The sequence below is a fragment of the Heptranchias perlo genome, chromosome 2, assembly GCF_035084215.1.
Source record: "Heptranchias perlo isolate sHepPer1 chromosome 2, sHepPer1.hap1, whole genome shotgun sequence".
Lineage (NCBI taxonomy): Eukaryota > Metazoa > Chordata > Chondrichthyes > Hexanchiformes > Hexanchidae > Heptranchias > Heptranchias perlo.
The window spans coordinates 153,491,553-153,517,416 of record NC_090326.1 but is presented as its reverse complement, the minus strand read 5'-3'; the positions used below and the strand labels follow the sequence as shown (position 1 = coordinate 153,517,416).

Below are 25,864 nucleotides of genomic sequence, written 5' to 3'. Positions count from 1 at the left end.
ATTGGGGCAGAGGTCTAAGTTTTGGATTGCCCAAGCAAAGTGATGGCAGGCATGATGGGCTGAATGGCCTCTTTCTGTGCTGTAAACATCTATGGCTCTGTGCATTGAAGGAGATTGAGAAAGCAACTTTTTTTAATACTACTGATGGCTAATAATCACTTATTTGATATGGAATTGAGCAAAGTGTTATTAAGAACAGATCTAGCAGCTCAAAACTGGGCATCCAAGAGGTGCTGTGGGCCATCAGCAGTAGCAGAATTGTATTCCACCACAATCTGTAACCTCATGGTGTAGCACATGTGTCTCCCTTCCATCACATCAAGCAACATGACCAATCCAGGTTCAATGAGGAATGTAGAAGAGCATGCCAGGAGCAGCACCAGGTGTATCTGAAAATGAGGTGCCAACCTGGTGAAGCTATAACAGGATGACATGTCTGCTAAACAGCGAAAGCAACATGCTATACAAAGAGCTAAGTGATCCCTCAACCAACGTTCAAGGCTCTGCAGTCCTGCCACATCCAGTCACGGTGGACAATTAAGTAACTATTGGGAGGAGAAGGCTCCATGAACATCCCCATTCTCAAGGATGGTGGAACCCAGCCCATAAGTGCAAAAGACAAGGGTGATTGTTTTGAGCCAGACAAAACAATCTGGCTCAAGACAATCTGTTTTGAGCCAGATTGTTTTGTCTGGCTCAAAACAATCTTCAGCCAGAAGTGCTGAGTGGATGATTCTTTGCAGCCTCCTCCTGAGGTCCCCACCATCAAAGATACCAGTCTTTAGCCAATTTGATTCACTCCACATGATATCAAGAAACAGCTGAGTGAATTGGACACAGCAACGGCTACAAGTCCCGATAACATCCAGGCTGTAGTGCTGAAAAACGGTGTTCCAGAACCAGCCACACCTCAAACCAAGCTGTGTCAGTGCAGCTACAACACTGGCATGTATCTGATAATGTGCAAAATTGCTCAGATATGGCCTGTCCACAAAAAGCAGGACAAATCCAACCTGGCAATGAATGCCCTATTAGCCTACTCTCAATCATCAGCAGTGATGGACAGAGATCTCAATAGTGCTGTCAAGCAGCATTTACTCACCAATAACCTTCTCAACAATGTTCCGTCTAAGTTCTGTCAGGACCACTCAACTGCAGACCTCATTACAGCTTGGTCCAAACATGGACGTGAGTTGAGGTGAGAGTGACTGTCCTTGACATCCAAGGTGCCATGTGACTGAGTGTGGCACCAAGGAGCCATCATAAAACAGAAGTCGATGTGGATCAGGAGGAAAACTCTCCAGTGGTTGGAGTTGCATCTGGCACAAAGGAAGATGGTAGGGGTTGTTGGAGGCCAATCATCTCAGCCCCAGGACATCACTGTAGGGTCCTTAGGGCAGCGTCCAAGGCTCAACTATCTTCAACTGCTTCATCAATGACCTTCCCTCCATTGTAAAGCCAGAAATGGGGCTGTTCGCTGATGATTGCATAACATTCAGTTCCATTTGCAATTTGTCAGATAATGAAGCAAGCCCATGCCCACATGCAGGAAGACTTGGGCAACATCCAGGCCTGGGCTGATGTGTGGCACGAATGTTATTTGCCACTTAAGTGCCAGGCAATGACTATTTTCAATAAGAGCGAGGCTAACCACCTCCCCATGACATTCAATGGCATTACCATCGCCTAATCCCCCACCATCAACATTGATCAGAAACTCAACTGGACCAGCCATGTAAATGCTGTGGCTACTACAGTTCAATGGTTGGTATTCTGCGGCGGGTTGCCCATCTCCTGATTCCTCGAAGCCTCTCTACCACCTACAAGTCAGGATTGTGATGGAATACTCTCCACTTGCCTGGATGGGCGCAGTTGCAACAACACTCAAGAAACTCAACACCATCCAGGGAAAAGCAGACCACATGATGGGCATTCCATCCACCAGCTTAAACATTCACTTCCTCCACCACCAGCGCACTGGTTGCAGTGTGTACTATCTACAGAATGCACTGCAGCAAGTCACCAAGGCTTCTTGGACAGCACCTCCCAAACATGCACCCTCCACCAGGGGCACCATGTGTATGGGAATACCATCACCTCTAAGTTGCTCGCCATCTAGACTTTGACATATATTGCCATTCCTTCATTGTTGCTAGGTCCAAATGTTGGAACTCCCTAACAAACAGCACTGTGGGAATTCCTTATCCACACGGACTGCAGCAGTTCAAGAAGAAGGCCCACCACCACCTTCTCAAGGGCAACTAAGGGATAGGCAATAAATGCCTTGCCAGTGATGCCCATGTCCCGAGAATGAATAATTTAAAAGAAAAATCTTCACCGCAATAATTTGTTCTGTTGCTATTGACCAAAATTGGGGCAAGTAGTAATTTTTCTCAGCTGGTTTCCTCACTGCATGAACAAACTGCAGTGAACTTCAAGGATGCCTGAATGTGGAATAAATGCCCTTGTGGCATTGCTTATCCTCCTGCTGCTATGTATGCATGTAGTGTCATTTTTCATTGGCATGCAAGAAATGAACAATAATAACCCCTGCAGTCACTGAATAATTTAATACCCTGATGTATTTAACTGTGATGTATAGCTGATACATCTTTGTATTTCTCTAATTATGATTTCAATAAAGATTTGCTCAGAAATCAAATTACTTATGATGCCATTCAGGGTCAATGAAATAAAAACTGGTGGTGAAATAATATTGATACAGACTGGATAGCATTTATAGAATCATTGGTTAGTAATACAGAAGGAGGCCATTTGGCCCATCGAGCCCATGCCGGCTCTTTGTAAGTGAAATCCGGTTAGGCCTATTTCACCACCCCCCCCCCCCCACAACCCTGCTCTTTCCCCGTAGCCCTGCAAATTTTTTCCCTTCAACTACTTATCCAATTCCTTTTTGAAAGCCATGATTGAATCTGTTTTCAGGCAGCGCATTCCAGATTGTAAGTACTCGCTGCATTTTAAATTAAAAGTTTTTCCTTATGTCGCCTTTGGTTCTTTTGTCAATCACCTTCAATCTGTGTCCTCTGGTTCTCGACCCTTCTGCCAATGGGAACAGATTTTCTCTTTATTTACTTTATCTAAACTCTTCATGATTTTGAACATGTCTATCAAATCTCCTCTCAATCTTCTCTGCTCTAAGGAGAACAATCCCAGCTTCTCCAGCCTATCCACGTAACTGAAGTCTCTCATCCCTGCAACCATTCTAGGAAATCTCTTCTGCACCCTCTCTAAGGGCTTCACATCTGTCCTAAAGTGCAGTGCCCAGAATTGGACACATTACTCCAGTTGTAGCTGAACCAGTGTTTTTGTAAAGATTCGACATAACTTTCTTGCTTTTGTACTCTATGCCTCTATTTATGAAGCCAAGGATCCTGTATGCTTTTTTTTTTAAACTGCTATCTCAACCTATCCGGTCACCTTCAATGATTTGTGCACATATACCCCCAGGTGTCTCTGTTCCTGCACCCCCTTTTAGAATTGTACCATTTTGTTTATATTGCCTCTCCTTGTTCTTCCTACCAAAATGTATCACTTCGTACTTCTCTGCATTCATCTGCCATATGTCTGCCCATTCCACCGACCTGTCTATGTTCTCTTGAAGTCTATTACTATCCTCCTCACTGTTTACTACACTTCCAAGTTTTGTATCATCTGCAAAGTCATTACTAAATATCAAAAAGTCCTTTTAAGTGAGGGCAAAAAGTAAAAGCTTCCATTTAAAAAAAAAACTGATTTCAATGCAGAATTGGAATCATAGGAATTTTGCTACAGCCACTTGGCCCATTGTGCCTTTGCTTGCTCTCCACCAGCTAACTATTCGAATCCCATTTACATTATTTGGAATTTACAGCACAGAAATAGGCCATTCGGTCCAACAGGCCTACGCCAGTGTTTATGCTCCTCTCGAGCCTCCAACCTATCAACATATCCTTCTATTCCTTTCTCCCTCATGTACCTATCTAGCTTCCCCTTAAATGCATCTATGCTATTCGCCTCGATCACTCCATTTGGTAGCAAGTTCCATATTTTTACCACTCTCTCGGTAAAGAAGTTTCTCCTGAATTCCTTATTGGGTTACATAGTCACTATCTTCTATTTATGGCCCCTAGTTTTGGACTCCCTTCAAATGGAAATATCTTCTCTATGTCTACCTTACTGAACCCCTTCATAATTTTAATGACCTCTATCTGGCCACCTTTTAGTCTTCTTGTTTCTAGAGAAACGAGCCCCAGCCTGTTCAGTCTTTCCTGATAGTTGTACTCTCTCAGTTCTGGTATCATCCTTGAAAATCTTTTTTGCACTTTCTCCAATGCTTCTATATCATTTTTGTTTTATGGAGACCAGAACTGTGCACAGTACTCCAAGTGTGGTCTAACCAAGGTTCTATACGTTTAACATAACTTCTCTGCTTTTGAATTCTATTCCAATAGAAATGAACCCCAGTGCTTTGTTTACATTTTAATGGCATTGTTAACCTGCATTGCTACTTTTATGACTTGTGAATCTGTACCCCATTTAGACTCTTATTTTCCAAGGAATAGGTGGCCTCCTTATTCCTCCTGCCAGTCTGAATAACCACCTTTAACCCCTACACATTTCTCTCCTCTCTTTCCTCTCTCTTGCGCGCGCTCTCGCTCTCTCCTCTGTTTTGTAGCCAGTTTGCTATCCATTCTGCTGCTTGTCCCCTGACTCCACATGCTCTGATGTTAGTAATGAATCTACATTATCGAAGGCCTTTTGAAAGTTAATATATGTTACATCCACTGCATTACCCTTGTCTACTCTTTCTGTTACTTTAAAGAATTCAATAAGGTTGGTCAAGCATGACCATCCGGTTGTAAAATCCATCCTGACTATTTTTATTATGTTTTTCTTTTGCATCTTTGAGTAAAGATTCCAATTCCTTTCCTACCATCTACATTAAGTTGACTGGTCTACGGTTCCCTGGATTTGTTCTATCTCCCCTTTTTAAATATAGGAATAACATTAGCTATCTGCCAGTCCTCTGACACTATTCCCTTTCTATTGATTTTTTATATATAATTAGTGCCTTTGCTATCTCTTAGCTTTTTAGTATGCACGAATGCAATCCATCCAGACCCGGGATTTTGTCCGTAGTTTATCAATTATCTCCTTCCTTTCTATCTTAAATGTTGATATCCTTGATATAATTTCTCTGCTCTTTCCACATACTGCTTAATATGTTTACTTTTCATGTGTTTATCAAATTCCCACTTAAACCGAGTCAATCACAATATTTTGGAGGATTGGTTATCTAACAGGAAGCAGAGAGTTGGGATAAACGGTTCATTCTTGGACTGGCAACCAGTAGCCAGTGGTGTTCCGCAGGGGTCGGTGCTGGGTCCCCAACTCTTTACAATCTATATTAACGATTTGGAGGAGGGGACTGAGTGTAACATATCAAAGTTTGCAGATGATACAAAGATGGGAGGGAAAGTGGAGAGTGAGGAGGACATAAAAAACCTACAGGGGGATATAGACAGGCTGGGTGAGTGGGCGGAGATTTGGCAGATGCAATACAATATTGGAAAATGTGAGGTTATGCACTTTGGCAGGAAAAATCAGAGAGCAAGTTATTATCTTAAAGGCGAGAAACTGGAAAGTACTGCAGTACAAAGGGATCTGGGGGTCCTAGTGCAAGAAGATCAAAAAGTTAGTATGCAGGTGCAGCAGGTGATCAAGAAGGCCAACGGAATGTTGGCTTTTATTGCTCGGGGGATAGAATATAAAAACAAGGAGGTATTGCTGCAGTTATATAAGGTATTGGTGAGACCGCACCTGGAATACTGCATACAGTTTTGGTGTCCATACTTAAGAAAAGACATACTTGCTCTCGAGGCAGTACAAAGAAGGTTCACTCGGTTAATCCCGGGGATGAGGGGGCGGACATATGAGGAGAGGTTGAGTAGATGGGGACTCTACTCATTGGAGTTCAGAAGAATGAGAGGCGATCTTATTGAAACATATAAGATTGTGAAGGGGCTTGATCGGGTGGATGCGGTAAGGATGTTCCCAAGGATGGGTGAAACTAGAATTAGGGGGCATAATCTTAGAATAAGGGGCTGCTCTTTCAAAACTGAGATGAGGAGAAACTTCTTCACTCAGAGGGTAGTAGGTCTGTGCAATTTGCTGCCCCAGGAAGCTGTGGAAGCTACATCATTAAATAAATTTAAAACAGAAATCGACAGTTTCCTAGAAGTAAAGGGAATTAGGGGTTACGGGGAGCGGGCAGGAAATTGGACATGAATTTAGATTTGAGGTTAGGATCAGATCAGCCATGATCTTATTGAATGGCGGAGCAGGCTCGAGGGGCCGATTGGCCTGCTCCTGCTCCTATTTCTTATTTCAGTAGCCACTTTTAACAATGTATACCATATTCTCTAATAACTTTGTAAAAAGAAAGAAAATGTTGAACCTCTCCTTTAATGCTTCTAGTACTGTTCTGCCATTCAATTAGATCATGACTGATCTGTCCCTCAACTATATTTACCCGCTTTTGTTCCCTATCCCTTGATATCCTTGCTTAACAAAAATCTATTGATTTCAACTCTTAAAAAAAATTTCAATTAACCCAGCATCCACAGCCATTTGGGGGAGTGAGTTCCAGATTTCCATTACCCTTTGTGTGAAAAAGTGCTTCCTGATTTCACTCCTGAAAGTCCTGGCTCTAATTTTAAGATTATGCCCCCTTGCTCTGGCTTCCTCCAGCAGAGGAAATAGTTTCTCTTTTATCTATTCTATCGAATTTTTTTGTTATTTTAAACACCTTGATTAGATCACCGCTCAATCTTCTAAACTCAAGGGGATACAAGACAAGTTTATGCAACCTGTCCTCATAATTTAACCATTTAAGCCACGGTATCATTCTGGCGAATGCATGCTGTACCCCTTCCAATATAGTATCGCCTGCAACTATCTTTAATGGGCCCACATTCCCCTCTACCACTTTTTTTCTCTATGAAAACTTTTGCTGTTGGCTTTGATATCCCTTGCAGTTTTTTTTTCACATTTTCTTTTTGCACCTCATCACTTGCTTTGTATCCTTTTATTGCTTTTCATGGCTCTCCCAGTCTACTGGATTTCTACTTTTCCTTGCATTTGTGCAAGTGTTTCTTTTGGCTTTATTGTCTTTTACCTTATTTGTTGACCATGGTTGCTTTACCACATAAGTGAAGCCTTTGCCTTTTAGGGTATGTACTGGTTTTGTATCATACCAACTAATTCTTTGAATTCTCCCCACTGTTTGATTGTAGATTTACATATTAACAGATTAGCTCAGTTTACTGTGGTCAATTGATTTCTTATCCTTTCGAAGTTTGCCTTGGTTTGTGACTCTCCCTCTCAAACCTAATATCAAATTCAGTCATATTATGGTTACTATTTGTAAGATGTTCCCTTACCGTCAGATTGTTAACTAGTTCTGGTTCATTATGCATCACTAAATCTAGTATGGCATGTTCCCTTGTCGGTTGTAATGTTCTAGAAAACTGTCCCAAGTACATTCTAGAAATTGATTGCCATTAATACTTGAGCTGTTCTGCACTCCGGTCTTTGTGTGTTTTTAATTCACTCTGCTTTAATTCAGAACAATATAGCAGCTGAATCAGTGTCATTTCAGAAATAAGATTATGATAGCATGTGGATTGGGCTTTTGAGTCCATCACATAGTAAGTTCCTGATCTGTGTTGAATTCGTTACGTTCTCAAAATGAGGGGCTTTCTAGGATGCTGCTAACAGAACCCCCCCCCCCCCCCCCCCCCGACCCACCGAGAACTGTTCGGTGATGGAGCTATATTTGCAGAAGTCTTGGAGCTGGTCCGGGCTATAGAGGCACTGGGGAAGGTGCAAAAAAGATTTACCAGGATGATACCAGAACTGAGAGGTTATACCTATCAGGAAAGATTGAGCAGGTTGGGGCTGTTTTCTCCAGAAAAGAGAAGACTGAGGGATGACCTGATAGAGGCCTTTAAGATCTTATGAAAGGATTTGATAGGGTAGATGTAGAGAAGATGGGAGACCAGAACTAGGGGCTATAAATATAAGATAAATCCAATAGGGAATTCAGGAGAAACTTCTTTACCCAGAGTGGTTAGAATGTGGAACTTGCTACCACAAGGAGTAGTTGAGATGACTAGCATAGATGTATTTAAGAGGAAGCTAGATAAACACGTGAAGGAGGAAGGAATAGAAGAATAAGCTGGTAGGGTTAGATGAAGGAGGCTTGTGTGGAGCATAAATACCGGCGTGGACCTGTTGGGCTGAATTTTACGTAACTCTATGTAAGTCATGTGTCTGCCCTCTGCTGGGGTGGTGTGTGCTTAGAGGAGACCAGAGAGAAAAGAAAACACATACCTTTTGAACAAAAAAAAAGAAACCATTCCATTCAGTTGGAGAGCTGATACCTTGCCTTAGTTCTGTGACTCAGTGCTGCAGAACATTAATTTATGGCAAAGCTGGCCCTCTGAATTTAATGCATTGATGATTCAAGATGATAACCACTCGATTCTGCAGAGAGATAGTTATCCTTTGCACTAGTAGTAGTTCATACTAAAAAGTAAATCAGAAATGTTAACTTCAATTAATCAATACACACTGTCTCTCCCAGAACTGTGGAATGGAAAATTTGTTCTGGTTGTGAAGAATCAGGTCCTATATGTTTGTGGAATCAATCTTGTTCCTCAATTTATTTGAGAACATTTGCACTGGTTTGCATTCTTGTTACTGCTGCTGGCTGAGAGTCCTATTTTTTTCAAAAAAAAAAGCATTTTTTTTTTGGTTAGCTGATATCTAACATACATAGACACCCGTCACCACGTTTGAGTCTTTTTGTTTCCCTGGTGTGTATTGCACATTGTCTCCCTCGCTAAGCCCAGAGAAAATGTAGATGGAGGTTAGCAAGAGCCTAAGGAGCCCCATTTGTATGTTGGGGTACTGTTAGAATTGAACCAACTTCCTGCTGCTTGTGTGGTTGTACCACTCTACCCAATATCACTGGTGTTCAGAATCCCCAAGCACTAATAATTGCAACACCCCCCCCCCCCACCCCCAAACCACTCCCTGCAAGTCCCTTCAATGTGCCAGATAAACGGGCCATCAGCAGCACCCTGGAGCACTATAAACCTATCTACCTCCAGTAAAGAGATATATTAAAATATGTCCTTTTATCACTGTAGTTTTGAAGTATTTTGCTTTTGTTCTGTATGATTGTGATCGCAGCTCACTGTCCTTTTTCATCCTCCCTGACTTCTGTGCTGCCTTTGGCCCTGTTGACAGTTGCAACCTCTTCGAGCAACTTATCTCCACTGTCCACCTCTGTGATACAGCTTTCATGGTATCACTCCCATCCATCTCATTGTAGTTGTTATGTCCTTTTTCTCTTCCTGGTCACCTCAGGGGGCTCCCTTTTGACTCCCACCTCTTCATCATCATTAATGTGCTTCCACTCGTTGGCACCATCAAGAAGCATGGGGTCAGCTTCCACACAACACTGGGTTCTACCTCTATGCTTTCTCCATTGACCCCCAAGGCCACCTTCAGTTGCCTCTCGACATTAAGATGTAGATGAGTTGTAACTTATTCCAGCTAAATGTTGGCAAAACCAAAGGTATCATCTTTGGCTTCTGTAAATATCTGTGCCTTCTGCCTAAACTTAATTACCTCCGTGACTGTCACCCCAGGCTAAGCCCAGTGGTGCAGAAACTTGGTACACTGTGTAAACCAGAGATCAAATTCCTCCCTTGCATCCGATCCTTTACCAAACCTCAGAGCTTCTCCTTCTGAAATACCACCTACCTCTATCTCTCACTTTCCCCTTCTATCAAAACACTAATCTATGCCGCCTTCATTTTGAGACTCAATTCTTCCAACGCCCTCCACAAGCCACAACTCATCCAGGATGCTTCAGCCACACAAATGTCTGCACGTCATCGCCCTCATTATCGCCATGCTTCCCAGGCTTTTTGTGCCCCAGGATGTTGGCTTTTAAGATCCTTGCCCTTTAAATCCCTCTATGAACTTGTTACACCCTACAGGAGCAATCTCCTTCAGCTGTACAGCCCTTTGAGCACCTTCTGCTTTTCGGATACCAATTTACTCCTCGTTCCCTAATCTGCGCCACAATTGGCAGCCACTTCTACAACCTCTATGCTACTACCTCAATGTCTGCATCTTGTCACCTTCTTCCCTGTTTTCAAAAGCCTCATAAAGACCCCGCCCAATCCTCTTCCCGCTTTCTGTTGCATGTCCAATCTTTTTGTCAACCACCCTGTAAGGCACTGTGAGATGTCTCTCCTTTGCATGAAGAACAGCATAGAAATGTAATTTGAGATAGTTTGCATTCTTTGCAAGATTCTACAACCTTATTTTTAAAGTGGTACTATTTCTGCTATCTGAGACAAAAGCCAGGACCGCAAGATCCTCAAGTTAGTCCAAGTGTAAAATTAACTGTGAGCACTAAAAATTTAATATTTTTTTAATAAATAGCAAACTTGTTATGGTGCAAGGAAATGTTTTTTTAAACTATAAAACCATTTATAGTACTCTTCTGTTGTAATAAAAAAAGACTTGTCCTAACTTACTGTACAAAATCCCAAAGAATTAAGGATCAAGGCAAGGTTTTCAGTTTACAATGACAATTTGCTGAGATGAGTGTTCTGTTAAGTTTTGAACTTCTATCTGCTTTTTGAACACTGTTTCAAAGCCTCGTCTATGACCACTTTTTTCATTTTCACTTTAAAGTAACAATAAATTTGTTTCTTAACTATTTGTGAGTACAAGAAAAAAAAAGATCTAAGTGCAGTTTTCTTTCCCCCCTCAGATATACAAAGCTTGGCTATGCAGGCAACACCGAACCGCAGTTTATCATTCCTTCGTGTAAGTACTATAAATTTCAGTTATTATTTCCAATGCTACCTTTTTAAGACCTGTTTTGCACAATTTTATTCTACTGTTATGAGATGGTATTAGAGTAGTTTTTAATACAGTGGGGAAATGCTAAAATTTATACATTTCACCTGAAATAATATTTGTAGAGCCATTTCAGAGGAGCAGATCCATTATGGGATACCTGATTTGGACTGTTACTGCCAATAGGATTGGTTTCTCTTTGAGGTCTGTTTATAGGTAGTCTGACCCACTATGATCTCTGTTATTTATCTAGCGCCTGCTCAGCTCTCTGTATAATTTCCAGGAACTATCTTCTTTAAACCTAAAAGTAACTTTGCACCAGTTTAAAAAAAAAAGTTTTGGGGGAACTTCTTTACTATGAAATGACAGTACAATGTAAGGTGTCTGTGGCATGTTTCCTCATACGTTGGAATAATAGCGTGCTGTTCCATGGCAATTGGGCCACAAATTTGCTTCCCCTCTTCACCCCCCACCACCCCATGTCCCATAGCGTTGAGTTCGCAATCTCAGCTCCACTAATATGGGAATGGACTGAGAAAATGGTTGGCACTCTTCTCCCAGAAAGGCAGGGAAGTAAAAATCAGACTGCGAGCTATTCCAGTGCGCGCCTCAAGGCCAGCACCTCAGAGCAGTATTGGGCATTGGTAGAGGCAAGGGAGAAAATAGGCTGCCCACTGTTTGCTGTGAAGGGTATGTGCAACCTGGGCAGGAATATATCAGTCATTACCTAGCCATTTTGTGGCATTTTAAAAAAAAATAAGCTAAAACCATATTTTCCATTGCTGCAATGCAACTTCCTGGGGCAGTAGAAAAGAATATCGGGCAGAGTTGAAACGGGCTGCCAATTTGCTATCGCCAGGCTGTCACTACCACCCAAGATGGATTTCACCCCATAGAATTGTACTTCAGGAAGGTTCTGTTTTTTGCCCTTGTGTTCCACATCGAGTTCCTCCTCCCTTTGCCCGCCCCCCCCCCCCCCCCCCCACCAACAGTGGTATATGATTGCCTTCTATTCTCAGTACGTATTGAAATTTGGCCAAATGAAATTCCTCTTCTTTCAATCCCTCCCTCCTAAGTACAGGTTCCTGTTTAAAGGGAGTGTCATGCCTTCACCAATATTCTTCAGTTAAGTGCTGGGAAGGGTGCAACAGTTGTCTGGTGACAACTCTCCCTGGAATAGCCATAATAAATACTATACAATGTACAGTTTGTGATTTAGTCGACGATTTGGACTATATTGGTTTAAAAGGACCATAGTGAAGGTTTTCTATGTCGGGCAGGAAGTTTATCTTTCCAGGAAAAAATTTAGTTATATAAAAGTAATGTGTAATTTCCTGATTTGTAAATATATTAGACTAACTTTCATAGGGAGTTCTTCGCTTTGTTTTATTTTAGTCAGTCCTGCTGTGAAGCTGCTTTTAAAATAAGGTCCACTGATTTATTTATATCTTGGTTTTTAAGACAATTTCTTTAGGCAAAATAGAAGCTTTGACCATTCCAGGGCATCACTGTTGTTACTTACCTGTGAAATAACTAAGCTAATAGAGGTCTTCAAAATTATGAAGGGGTTTGATAGGGTAGACGTAGAGAAGATATTTCTACTCATGGGGGGAATCCAAAACTAGGGGCTATAAATATAAGAAAGTCGCTAATAAATCCAAGAGGGAATTCAGGAGAAACTTCTTTACCCAGAGAGTGGTTAGAATGTGGAACTTACTATCACAAGGAGTAGTTGAGATGAACAGCATAGATGCATTAAACAGGAAGCTAGATAAGTACATGAGGAAGAAAGGAATAGAAGGATTTGCAGATAAGGTTAGATTAAGTAGGGTGGCAGGGGGCTTGTGTGATCTGTGCATAAACACTGGCACAAACCAGTTGGGCCGAATAGCCTGTTTCTGTGCTGTAAATTCTATGTAAAAATGATGAATGCTTTACACAACAGAATTGTACCAAATGATTGCAGTTTTTAAAATTCAATTATTTACTGAGAAAGTAAAATACAGGTAGTGGCTACTTCTTTCAATCTCTGTGGGTTTACTTGCTGCGATATCAAAAAAGTACAAGCTGTGAGTGAATTGACTTGCTTTTGATATGATCACCAAGAGTAAAGGATTGATCACGTAGCTTCTGGTGTTGCCGTAAAAGAACTGTTTCTTTGGCAGCACAGTGGCACGGCATGTTGCAGCAACACCTGAAGAAGTCAAGTCAAGGCACATGAACTTCTGGCAAAGGAGTTTGGAATATGTACTGTCAGCATGCACGATATTCCCCTGGCCAGAGTAAATACACATGATGTCACAATCAAGTGCTGTGTGCTGGAAGAGGTTATTTGAGTGGAGGCTGCCAAGGCAGTGAAGGAGAATAAATTTGGTCCCTGTCAAGTTTGTCAGTTCGAATAAAGGTTAAAAAGACAGTATGATGAAAAAGCAGAATGTGTGACCTACTGGAAATTTTTAGCTCTTAATGACAGGCAAGCAAGGGTGCCTGTGGAAATAATAAAATCTCAATGGAAGCCAAGCATTGTTCTCTGGTCACAAAAACAGAGACAAAGACAAGCTTGGTGAAATTGACTATTATATAAGTCTAGAAAAGAGGAGGTATATAAAACTGAGCTGCTGAAATTAGGGTTTGAGCACTCAAGTGCCAGGATCAAGGGTGGAAATATGAGCTGCGAGAATGAGGACAGCTGCAGAGATTCTGTGGCAAGTTTAGTGTTTAGGTTGTTTGGAGAGGCTTGGAATTGCCAGATGACAAAATGGTGGAAGAGGTGACAGAGCTGGTTTCACAGTGAATAGCAGTGAAGCCAGTGCAGAAGGTGAGATTGGAAATAGCAGTGAAGCCAGTGCAGAAGGTGAGATTGGAAATAGCAGTGAAGCCAGTGCAGAAGGTGAGATTGGAAATAGCAGTGAAGCCAGTGCAGAAGGTGAGATTGGAAATAGCAGTGAAGCCAGTGCAGAAGGTGAGATTGGAAATAGCAGTGAAGCCAGTGCAGAAGGTGAGATTGGAAATAGCAGTGAAGCCAGTGCAGAAGGTGAGATTGGAAATAGCAGTGAAGCCAGTGCAGAAGGTGAGATTGGAAATAGCAGTGAAGCCAGTGCAGAAGGTGAGATTGGAAATAGCAGTGAAGCCAGTGCAGAAGGTGAGATCGGAAATAGCAGTGAAGCCAGTGCAGAAGGTGTGATCGGAAATAGCAGTGAAGCCAGTGCAGAAGGTGAGATTGGAAATAGCAGTGAAGCCAGTGCAGAAGGTGAGATCGGAAATAGCAGTGAAGCTAGTGCAGAAGGTGAGATCGGAAATAGCAGTGAAGCCAGTGCAGAAGGTGAGATTGGAAATAGCAGTGAAGCCAGTGCAGAAGGTGAGATGGGAAATAGCAGTGAAGCCAGTGCAGAAGGTGAGATCGGAAATAGCAGTGAAGCCAGTGCAGAAGGTGAGATTGGAAATAGCAGTGAAGCCAGTGCAGAAGGTGTGATCGGTCCATTGATCTACAGTGCGCTCAGGTACTGTTGATACTATCATACAATGGTACCTACCTGTATCTGATGATTTGTGCTGGGGTTACAGAGAAGCAGCAATGGTTCTAATTCAAAAAGCAAACTATTGCAGATGCTGGAAATCTAAAATAAAAACAGAAAATGCTGGGAACAGTCAGCAGGTCAGGCAGCGTCTGTGGAGAGAGAAACAGAGTTAACATTTCCAGTCGAAGATCTTTTATCAGAACTGAACGTGATTCTAATTAGTTCCGTTTGTAAATGTGACACAATGTTAATGCAAATAAGAAATAGCAGTATTTTTTGACGGTATCGAATAATTTAAATGTGGTTGAGTGGCCACTCCTACCTAGAGGTTTAAACTGCTTTTGCCCATATTTAAAATTTGCCAGCATGTTTAATCTTCCTTCGGAAGGTACACTTTTTTAAGGTGTTGGTGCAGAAGCAAGGGTAAGTTTGTAAAAAATTTGCTCAAGGTGATGTATATTTGAGTTTAAACCTTGTGAAATACTTTGGGCTGATGTGTGTGGCATTTTGTAGTAGACATCATACCTCTGAATGTCTGCAGCCTACAAAACTTGGAAGATAAATGACCACAATCAAGGACACCTATTTTTGACTACAAGAATGACCTTCGTTTTATCTTTGAGCCCTATTTATTTATACTTTCTCTGAAATGTCTTATTTATTTCCAAGTCATTTACATTGCTTTGTGCAATTTAATTTTTCAGGAGATTGTATTTTCTGATTCCTTTTTTTTTTACATAGAATGTACAGTACGGAAATGGACCATTTGACCCAACTGGTCCGTGCTGGTGTTTATGCACCGCACGAGCCTCCTCCCAACCCCTCATCATCTAACCCTATCAGCATAACCTTCTATTCCTTTCTCCCTCGTATGTTTATCTAGCTTCGCCTTAAACAACAATGTCCTTTAGGGAAGGAAACCTGCCGAGTGGATGATCCATCTTGGGCTCCTCCCGACACCCTCACCATCATAGAAGCCAGTCTTCAGCCAATTCGATTCACTCCACGTGATATCAAGAAACGGCTAAGTGCACTGGATACAACAAAGGCTATGGGGCCCGACAACATCCCAGCTGTAGCGCTGAAGATTTGTGCTCCAGAACTAGCTACCCGACAATGTGGAAAATTGCCCAGGAATGTCCTGTCCACAAAAAGCAGGACAAATCCAATCCGGCCAATTACTGCCCCGTCAGTCGACTGTCAATCATCAGCAAAGTGATGGAAGGTGTAGTCAACAGAGCTATCAAGCGGCACTTACTCACTAATAACCTGCTCACTGATGCTCAGTTTGGGTTCCGCCAGGACCACTCGGCTCCAGATCTCATTACAGCCTTGGTCCAAACATGGACAAAAGAGCTGAATTCCAGAGGTGAGAGTGACTGCCCTTGACATCAAGGCAGCATTTGACGGAGTGTGTCATCAAGAAGCCCTAGTAAAATTGAAGTCAATGGGAGTCAGGGAGAAAACTCTCCAGTGGCTGGAGTCATACCTAGCACAAAGGAATATGGTAGTGGTTTTTGGAGGCCAATTATTGCAGCCCCAGGACATTGCTGCAGGAGTTCCTCAGGGCAGTGTCCTAGGCCCAACCATCTTCAGCTTCTTCATCAATGACCTTCCCTCCATCAGGTCGTCAGAAATGGGGATGTTCACTGATGATTGCACAGTGTTCAGTTCCATTCGCAACCCCTCAGATAATGAAGCAGTCCGTGCCCACATGCAGCAAGATCTGGACAACATCCAGGCTTGGGCTGATAAGTGGCAAGTAATATTCATGCCAGACAAGTGCCAGGCAATGACCATCTCCAACAAGAGTCTAATCACCTCCCCTTGACATTCAACGGCAGTACCATTGCCGACCCCCCCCACCATCAACATCCTGGGGGTCACCATTGACTAGAAACTTAACTGGATCGGCCACATAAATACCGTGGCTACAAGAGGAGGTCAGGGGCTGGGTATTCTGCGGCGAGTGACTCACCTCCTGACTCCCCAAAGCCTTTCCACCATCTACAAGGCACAAGCCAGGAGTATGATGGAATACTCTCCACTTGCCTGGATGAGTGCAGCTCCAACAACACTCAAGAAGCTCGACACCATCCAGGGCAAAGCAGCCCGCTTGATTGGCACCCCATCCACCACCCTAAACATTTACTCCCTTCACCACCGGTGCACCCCTGGCTGCAGTGTGTACTATCCACAGGATGCATGGCAGCAACTCACCAAGGCTTCTTAGACAGCACCTCCCAAATCCGCGACCTCTACCACCCAGAAGGACAAGGGCAGCAGGCACATGGGAACAACACCACCTGCACGTTCCCCTCCAAGTCACACACCATCCTGACTTGGAAATATATCGCCGTTCCTTCATCGTCGCTGGGTCAAAATCCTGGAACTCCCTACCTAACAGCACTGTGGGAGAACCTTCACCACACGGACTGAAGCGGTTCAAGTAGGCGGCTCACCACCACCTTCTCCAGAGCAATTAGGGATGGGCAATAAATGCTGGCCTTGTCAGCGACCCCCACATCCCATGAACGAATTTTAAAAAAAAATCTATGGTAATCACCTCAACTGCTCCATGTGGTAGTGAGTTCCACATTCTAGCCACTCTCTGGGTAAAGAAATTTCTCCTGAATTGCCTATTGGATTTATTAGTGACTATCTTATATTTATGGCCCCTAGTTTTGGTTTCCTCCCACAAATTTGCCTGAATTGGAAATTTTCTTAATTGACGGAGCAGTTTTGATTTTTCTCTGGGTGTGTGCCTAAAACATGTTTGAGATATCCTGAGTGAAAATATAGTCCAGGTCATTTCTTAAAGAAATAAATTGTTGCTGTGTGGGTGGTTCTCACAGTAATAGCGTCTCAGTGCTTTGTTTTCAACTCTGCTTTTCAATTTACATCCCTCAGTCACATCATCCAGAGGAATGGGAGCAGCTTTCACGTGTACACTGATGACACTTAGCTCTGCCTCTCTACTTCCCCCATCGACCGCAGGTCTATTACCATTCTTTAAAACTGCCGAGCCAACGTTTAGACTGAGATGAGCCTGTACCTCCTCCAGCATAATTTTGACATTCATCTCCCACAAACACTTTTGCACCTCTTTCCTCCATTCCATCAACCTCCCTGGCTGCCATCTCCAGTTAAGCTAGAGGTGCAGAAACTTGTCATACTGCTTGCCTTAAAGCTCAGCTTTCTCCCCCCATCTGATTCATCGCCAAGATTGCATTCACCTCTAATACGTCAATTGTCTGCATCCTAACCTCTCCAGCTCTGCTGGTGAATCCCTAATTTGTGCCTTTATCACTTTGCAGTGTTCTCCTTGCAACCCACCCCACTTCTACCTTCCATTTAAAAATAAAAGTAATTCACAACGTGGCTTGATTCCCACCCACACTGAGGCCTGCAAACCCATCACCCCAGACCTCAATGAGGTTTACTGGCTTTCCACGCCTCAGAGAATCACTTAAGATTCTCATCCTCATCTTTAGCCCTACCTCTGAATTCTCCTCCAGCTCTATATCCCTATATGAATCCTTTATTCCTCTGATACTGCCTTGCTTCTCTTTCCCCACTCACATTGCTCCATCAGTTGTTGCTCCTTCAGCCGTTATGGTCCTAGCCTCGGGAACTCCCGGCCTCAGCATCTCAGCCTTGAGGTCCTTCTTTTCAACCATGCTGACCCTCTTTTCTTGCTTCCACCAAATCTACTTTCCTTGCTTCCTCCTTTCCCACTACATTGCCCACTGCCCTTCAAAATACCCTGAAACATCTCTCTCTACATAATAATAAATGCCATAGAAAAGAACTTTTAAAATTTACTTTATCTCCTTTTTCTTTGATTTTCTATTCTGTTTCAGTCATTTTATTTCTTTGTTAAATCCTTATGCATTCTTGATTTTTTAAAAAAAAATTTACTCCATTTTACCTTCCGTTTATATGTTTTTCTCCATTACTCTCGTCTCTTCCCTTTTTATTTCTGGTCACATTTGCATTAATTGACGATCGGGTCTCTACTCCATTCCAGTTTACTGTGCTGGTGACTCATGCTGTGTGATGAGTGTTATGTCAGGAAGGTGGCTTTGGTCAGTAGCATTATACCAGGTATCCAAATACTTAAATCAGCCATGTGTGGCTGGAGTTCATGTAAAATTCTATTTTGCTGCAGTGCATATTTTAGTAGGTTAATCTTCTGGTGAAATTCTGGATTTTTTCCCCAATGCTGCAAGTCAAACTGGATCATTTGGTTTTCCATCCATGATATAGGGATGTCCACCAAAATCTAAGTGAGTTGAAAGCGCTTCTGGGACAACTTGCCTTTGTGCTGTCGAGGTGATCACTGCATAAATATAAATACTTATTTATTACTGGCAAAAATACATAAATGCAGGAATCTTAGGACTTTGTGTATTAACAGTTGTGCAGAAACATTTCAAAATGTGTTGTAAATACTTATGTACATGGGGTGTGTAATTAACAGAGTTTTTAATGAGAATTAGATTTGGACAATACACACTAGTTGACAAAATGATTATTACAACTTCTTTAACAACAACTCAGACAAATAGTCATCTGATGTTCAGTGTGTATATGTGTGTGTGTGTGTGTGTGTGTGTGTGTGAATACAATATAGAGCAAGTCTGTCAGCATTTGTAAAGAGGAAATAAAAAAACAGGTTAACATTTCTGGTGTATAGCATTCTTCACTTCTATCTTAATAGGGTCCTTTTTGACTTGCTGTAGGGAAGCTGGGGTAATACAGCCTCTGAATAGTACTCCCTGCCTTCCTTTTGCTAAAGAGCAACAAAAGGAATGAGAGAACCGAGCTGAATCCCAATTTAATAATGCACAGCTGAGCAAGCTGTCAATAGAGGTCCAGAGCACATGGAGTAGAACATTTTTCCGGTGGCCACAGGCAAAGGGGAAGTGGTGACACGAGAGTCATCAAATCACGGAGATGACACAGAGTAGAGTCACTCTGCATTCGAGGACTGACTAATGAGAAAGAACTGGAGAAACTTAGACTTTTCAGCAGACAGGGCAATATAGAGTTACATTAAATCGGCCTCCTCCTGATATCCCCACCGTCTCAGATGCCAGTTTTCAGCCAATTCGATTCACTCCACGTGTTATCAAGAAACGGCTGAGTGCACTGGATACAACAAAGGCTAAGGGCCCCGACAACATCCCGGCTGTAGTGCTGAAGACTTGTGCTCCAGAACTAGCCCCGCCTCTAGCCAAACTGTTTCAGTACAGTTACAACACTGGCACCTACCCGACAATGTGGAAAATTGCCTAGGTATGTCCTGTCCACAAAAAGCAGGACAAATCCAATCCGACCAATTAACGCCCCATTAGTCTACTCTCAATCATCAGCAAAGTGATGGAAAGTGTCGCAACAGTGCTATCAAGCGGCATTTACTCACTAATAACCTGCTCACCGATGCTCAGTTTGAGTTCCGCCAGGACCACTCTGCTCCAGACCTCATTACAGCCTTGGTCCAAACATAGATAAAAGAGCTGAATTCCAGAGGTGAGGTGAGAGTGACTGCCCTTGACATCAAGGCAGCATTTGACGGAGTGTGGCACCAAGGAGCCCTAGTAAAATTGAAATCAATGGGAATGAGGGGGAAAACTCTCCAGTGGCTGGAGTCATACCTAGCACAAAGGAATATGGTAGTGGTTGTTGGAGACCAATCATCTCAGCCCCAGGGCATTGCTGCAGGAGTTCCTCAGCTCAGTGTCCTAGGCCCAACCATCTTCAGCTACTTCATCAATGACCTTCCCTCCATCATAAGGTCAGAAATGGGGATGTTCGCTGATGATTGCAGTGTTCAGTTCTATTCGCAACCCCTCAGATAATGAAGCAGTCCGTGCCCACATGCAGCAAGACCTGAACAACATCCAGGCTTGGGCTCATAAGTGGCAAGTAACATTCGTGCCAGGCAATGACCACCTCCCTTTGACATTCAATGGTATTATCATCACCGAATCTCCCATCAACATCCTGGGGGTCACATTGACCAGAAACTTAACTAGTCCAGCCGCATAAATACTGTGGCTACAAGAACAGTTCAGAGGCTGGGTATTCTGCAGTGAGTGACTCACCTCCTGACTCCCCAAAGCCTTTCCACCATCTACAAGGCACAAGTCAGGAGTGTGATGGAATACTCTCCACTTGCCTGGATGAGTGCAGCTCCAACAACACTCAAGAAGCTCGACACCATGCAGCACAAAGCAGCCCGCTTGATTGGCACCCCATCCACCACCCTAAACATTCACCCCCTTCACCACTGTGGCTGCAGTGTGTACCATCCACAGGATGCATTGCAGCATCTCGCCAAGGCTTCTTCGACAGCACCTCCCAAACCCGCGACCTCTACCACCTAGAAGGAGAAGGTGAGCGGTCACATGGGAACAACACCACCTGCACGTTCCCCTCCAAGTCATGCACCATCCTGACTTGGAAATTTATCGCCATTCCTTCATCGTCGCTGGGTCAAAATCCTGGAACTCCCTACCTAACAGCACTGTGGGAGAACCTTCACCACACGGACTGCAGCGGTTCAAGAAGGCTCACCACCACCTTCTCCAGAGCAATTAGGGATGGGCAATAAATGCTGGCATTGCTAGCGACGCCCACATCCCATGAATGAATAAAAAAAATTGGTTCAGCAAAGATAAATCCTGAACAATAATTCAAATTAAACTGTAGCTGTTGGGAAAAGGGAGCTCAGGATGAAACCAGTGAAAGGTGAATTTATGGCTAATATCAGAAAGTTCTTTGGTGATCAGTGCATGAAATAGACATTTTCGGTGCAACTGCTTATTTGGAGATTTTTTAAACTATATTCTACACATTTAATTATTAAGACATTTGTGCTTGAGTGTTTTACATTACATGACATGACTAATTGAACTTTTAAAATACCTTGCTGTTGATGACATCAAAGTACTGGCATTAAGAGCTCCCTTCATAGTTTAGTGAGTTTATTCAGCGCTGAACCACTTGGAATGTGTTCAATTCCTGGGGATCAGTGCTGATTTAGTTGTTTCAGCTGGGTGGTACAAAGTGCCACAATTAACGGTGCTTCTGTCTTAGGGAGGGAGGAATAAGCCAACGCTCCTGCTACTAATCACTAAATTCTGGGCACCCACTGGCTGTTGGGTGAGGATATGATTGGGTTGACCTCTGGTGGAATAGTCTGCTGACACTCGCCATCAAAGTTCACACATGAACAATAACACTTAAATGCTGGTTGCCCTCTGGTACTTCGTTTGTGGAACAGTACCCCAGCAAGGACTAGATGCTTGCAAGAGCAGAGAGGAATAGAAGGGAGAAAATGAGTCAAGGAAAAATGATACTGGTATCATTTCAGCCATAGATTTTGTTCTTTTTCTGTGGAACCACTGTGTCTTAAATTACAGTATAGTTTTTGATTTGTTTTCTTAGATTATTCAGTTTGACAATTTTGTGAAATTTATAAGGGCATCTACAGTAACAGTTTAAATTTATTGTACAGATTTTCATACGAAGGGCTGAGAAAATTTTCATTTTACTTGAAGGAGGTCCATCTCTTGAATACGTTTTTGGCAAATCTCACTTGCACACACAAAGCCCCATGACCGATCATTTTGACGCACATTATATTGTTACTGATAAGTTTCATTAGGTGTGGTCACGTGGCTTTTATCCTCCCCAGTTATTTTTTTGTTGAAAACCGTGCCCCTTTTAATGAAATCTAATTTTGTTCTTCCTAAACTGAACAAACAAGATATCAAGTAGTTACTGCTGGCTTCCAGCAGTCATGTACATTAGTTGCCATGGTTACCTCGAACCGTTAGCTTTTTAAGAGGCTGCCAATTTGTAATAACGGTAATACATGAACTGTATTTAAGTGGATGTAATTGATTGCATGCAGGGTTTAATTGACCTCCTGCATGTTGTATCTCACCAGGTATAGCTATCAAAGAGTCAGCCAAGGTAGGTGACCACGCACAACGAAGATTGGTGCGGGGAGTGGATGACCTAGACTTTTATATAGGAGACGAGGCTGTAGATAAACCTACGTATGCAACAAAGGTAATTTTAAAATGTTACTGTCATTACATGGCGGGAAACAAATTTAATAATCCTGTTATTAAGTTGTGAGACAAAAAGCTACCAAAGACCAATACAAATCTGATACAATGTCAGAAAATCCTTGGTGTGCCGATGCCCTTTCTCTATGGTTTGTATCCATGATTCCCCATGATTGCGGCTGGGCTGTGAGGGAGATGTGGCAAGCAGTGATGAGCTATTTTCTCCAGAGGAAAAGAAAAAAAAATCCACAGGGTTGGCCACCTAAGCCTCTTTCACTTAAATCCTGAGGATGATTACAGAACATCATTTTAGAAACCTGGGCGCATGAGTGCTGCCACATGTGTGACAAGATAATATAGAGTGAGAAAGGTTACAAACGAATCCTGCAGAAGGAGTTCAATAAGTGGATATGTTGTAATGAAACAAAAATGCACTTAAATAACTGTCTGTCTAGCTACTTCTAGTTTTAGGCTACTGAATCTCCTAATGTTTTCACTGTGCCGACATGTCGCTCTCACAGGAGGAAAGCTGAAGGGGAGGGAAGCATATAATGTCTGGAGAAAACTTTTTTTATGCAAGTATTACATAAAATTTACAGCACAGAAACAGGCCATTTGGCCCAACAAGTCTATGTCGGTGTTTATGCGCCACACAAGCCTTCTCCTCCCTCCCTCCTTCATCTTACTCCCTCATGTACTTATCCAGCTTCTCCTTAAATGCATCTTTGCAATTTGCCTCAACTACTCCATATAGTAGCAAGTTCCAAATTCTAACCGCACTCTGGGTAAATAAGTTTCTCATGAATTCTTTACTGGATTTATTAGTGACTATCTTATATTTCGGACCCCGAGTTTTGGTCTCCCAACAATTGGAAACCTCTTCTCTACGTCGACCTTATCAAACCCCATCATAATTTTAAAGACCTCGATTAGGTCACCTCTCAATCTTTTTTCTAGGGAAAAGAGCCCCAGCCTGTTCAATCTTTCCTGATAGTTATAACCTCTCCGTTCTGGTATCATACTTGTAAATCGTTTTTGCACCATCTCCAGTGCCTCTATATCCTTTTTGTAATATGGAGACCAGTACTATACACAGTACTCCAAGTGTGGTCTAACCAAGGTTCTATATAACTTTGACATAACTTCTCTGCTTTTCAATTCTATTCCTCTAGAAATGAACCCCAGTGCTTTGTTTGCATTTTATTATGACCTTATTAACCTGCTTCACTACTTTTAATGATTTGTGAATCTGTACCCCTAGATCCCTTTGCTCCTTTACCCCATTTAGACTCTTATTTTCCAAGGAGTATGTGGCCTCCTTATTTCTCTTACCAAAATGCACCACCTCACAAATTTATATTGAAATTAATTTGCCATTTACACACTCATTCTGCAAGTTTATTAAAGTTGTCTTGTATTTTGTTGCAGTCTTCCTCAGTATTAACTATACCCTCCAATTTGGCGTATTTAAAAAGTACGCTCTTCGTTTGTCATTTTTCACATACTACGAGTAAGGCAGCCTCCTCAGTTCAGAGGTCTACTCTCCCAGCCCCATACTAAGTCTTAAATCCAACACTGTGTAGAACCCTTTACTCCCTCGAGCGAACAAAAAGTGTCATTTTCCACTGAAAGCATCTTCCTTGTCCCCTTCCAGACATTGTGGTAGAGGCCTAGGTTCCCATCCGTTGTCCTCTGCTGTCGATGTGTTCCCCAGGGGTTGGTACCAGGACCACTGCTTTTTTTTTTACCTATATTAATGACTTGGACTTGGGTGTACAGGGCTCAATTTCAAATTTGCAAATTACATAAAACTGGGAAGGGTAGTGAACAGTAAGGAGGATAGTGATAGACTTCAAGAGGACATAGACAGGTTGGTGGAATGGGTGGACACATGGCAAATGAAATTTAACGTAGAGAAGTGATACGTTTTGGTAGGAAGAATGAGGAGTGGCAATATAAACTAAAGGATACAATTCTAAAGTGGGTGCAGGAACAGAGAGATCTGGGGGTATCAAATCTTTGAAGGTGGCAGGACAGGTTGAGAAAGCGATTTAAAAAAAAGTATACGGGATCCTGGGCTTTATAAATAGAGGCATAGGGTACAAAAGCAAGGAAGTTATGATGAACCTTTATAAAACACTGGTTCGGCCACAACGGGAGTTTGTGTCCAATTCTGGGCACTGCACTTTAGGGAGAATGTGAAGGCCTTAAATAGGGTGCAGAAAAGATTTCCTGGAATGGTTCCAGGGATGAAGGACTTTAGTTACGTGAATAGACTGGAGAAGCTGGGGCTGTTCTCCTTAGAGCAGAGACGGTCGCGAGGTGATTTGATTGAGGTATTCAAAATCATGAAGGGTCTAGACAGAGTAGATAGAGAGAAACTGTTCCCATTGGCAGAAGGGTCAAGAACCAGAGGACATAGACTTAAGGTGATTGGCAAAAGAACCAAAGGCGACATGAGGAAAAACTTCTTTGCACAGCGAGTGGTTAAGATCTGGAATGCACTCCCTGAGGGGGTGGTGGAGGCAGATGCAATCATGGCTTTCAAAAGGGAATTGGATAAGTACTTAAAGGGAAAAAATTTGCAGAGCTACAGGGAAAGGGCGGGGGAGTGGGATTAGCTGGATTGCTCTGGCAGAGAGCCGGCACGGACTTGACAGGCTGAACGGCCTCCATCCTTGCTGTAACCTTTCTATGATTCTAATGCTGGTAAATATAAAATGGTTACAGCACAGAAGGAGGCCATTTGGCCCATCGAGCCTATGCTGGCTCTTTGTAAGCGCAATGTAGTTAGTCCAATTCCCCCACTCTTTCCCCGTAGCCCTGCAGATTTTTTCCCTTCAAGTATTTATCCAATTCCTTTCTGAAAGCCACGATTGAATCTGCTTCCACCACCCTTTCAGGCAGCACAATGCAGATCATAACTATTCGCTGTGTTTAAAAAAAAAGTTTTTCCTCCTGTCACCTTTGGATCTTTTGCCAATCACATTAAATCTGTGTCCTCTGGTTCTTGACCCTTCTGTCAATGGGAACAGTTTCTCTTTATTTACTTTATCTAAACCCTTCATGATTTTGAACACTTCTATCAAATCTCTTGTACCCATGCCTCTATTTATAAAGCTCAGGATCCCGTATGCTTTTTAACCGCTATCTCAACCTGTCCTGCCATCTTCAAAGATTTGTGCACATATATCCCCAGGTCTCTCTGTTCCTGCACCCCCTTTAGAATTGTACCATTTAGTTTAAACTGCCACTCCTCATCCTTCTTGCCAAAATGCATCACTTCGCGCTTCTCTGCGTTAAATTTCATCTGCC

General features: G+C 42.6%; 1 protein-coding gene across 2 annotated transcripts in view; it reads left to right on the top strand.

The window, feature by feature from the left end:
- LOC137344994 (actin-related protein 3B) overlaps window positions 1-25,864 on the top strand; it is a 79,437-nt gene that overhangs the window by 2,277 nt on the left and 51,296 nt on the right. The window contains exons 2-3 of one of the 2 annotated variants that reach the window (XM_068008322.1): window positions 10,859-10,914; window positions 22,426-22,550. In XM_068008322.1, the coding sequence (XP_067864423.1) occupies window positions 10,859-10,914; window positions 22,426-22,550 (181 nt within the window). The remainder of the gene's footprint in view (window positions 1-10,858; window positions 10,915-22,425; window positions 22,551-25,864) is intronic. The other variant, XM_068008330.1, reaches the window with a different exon arrangement.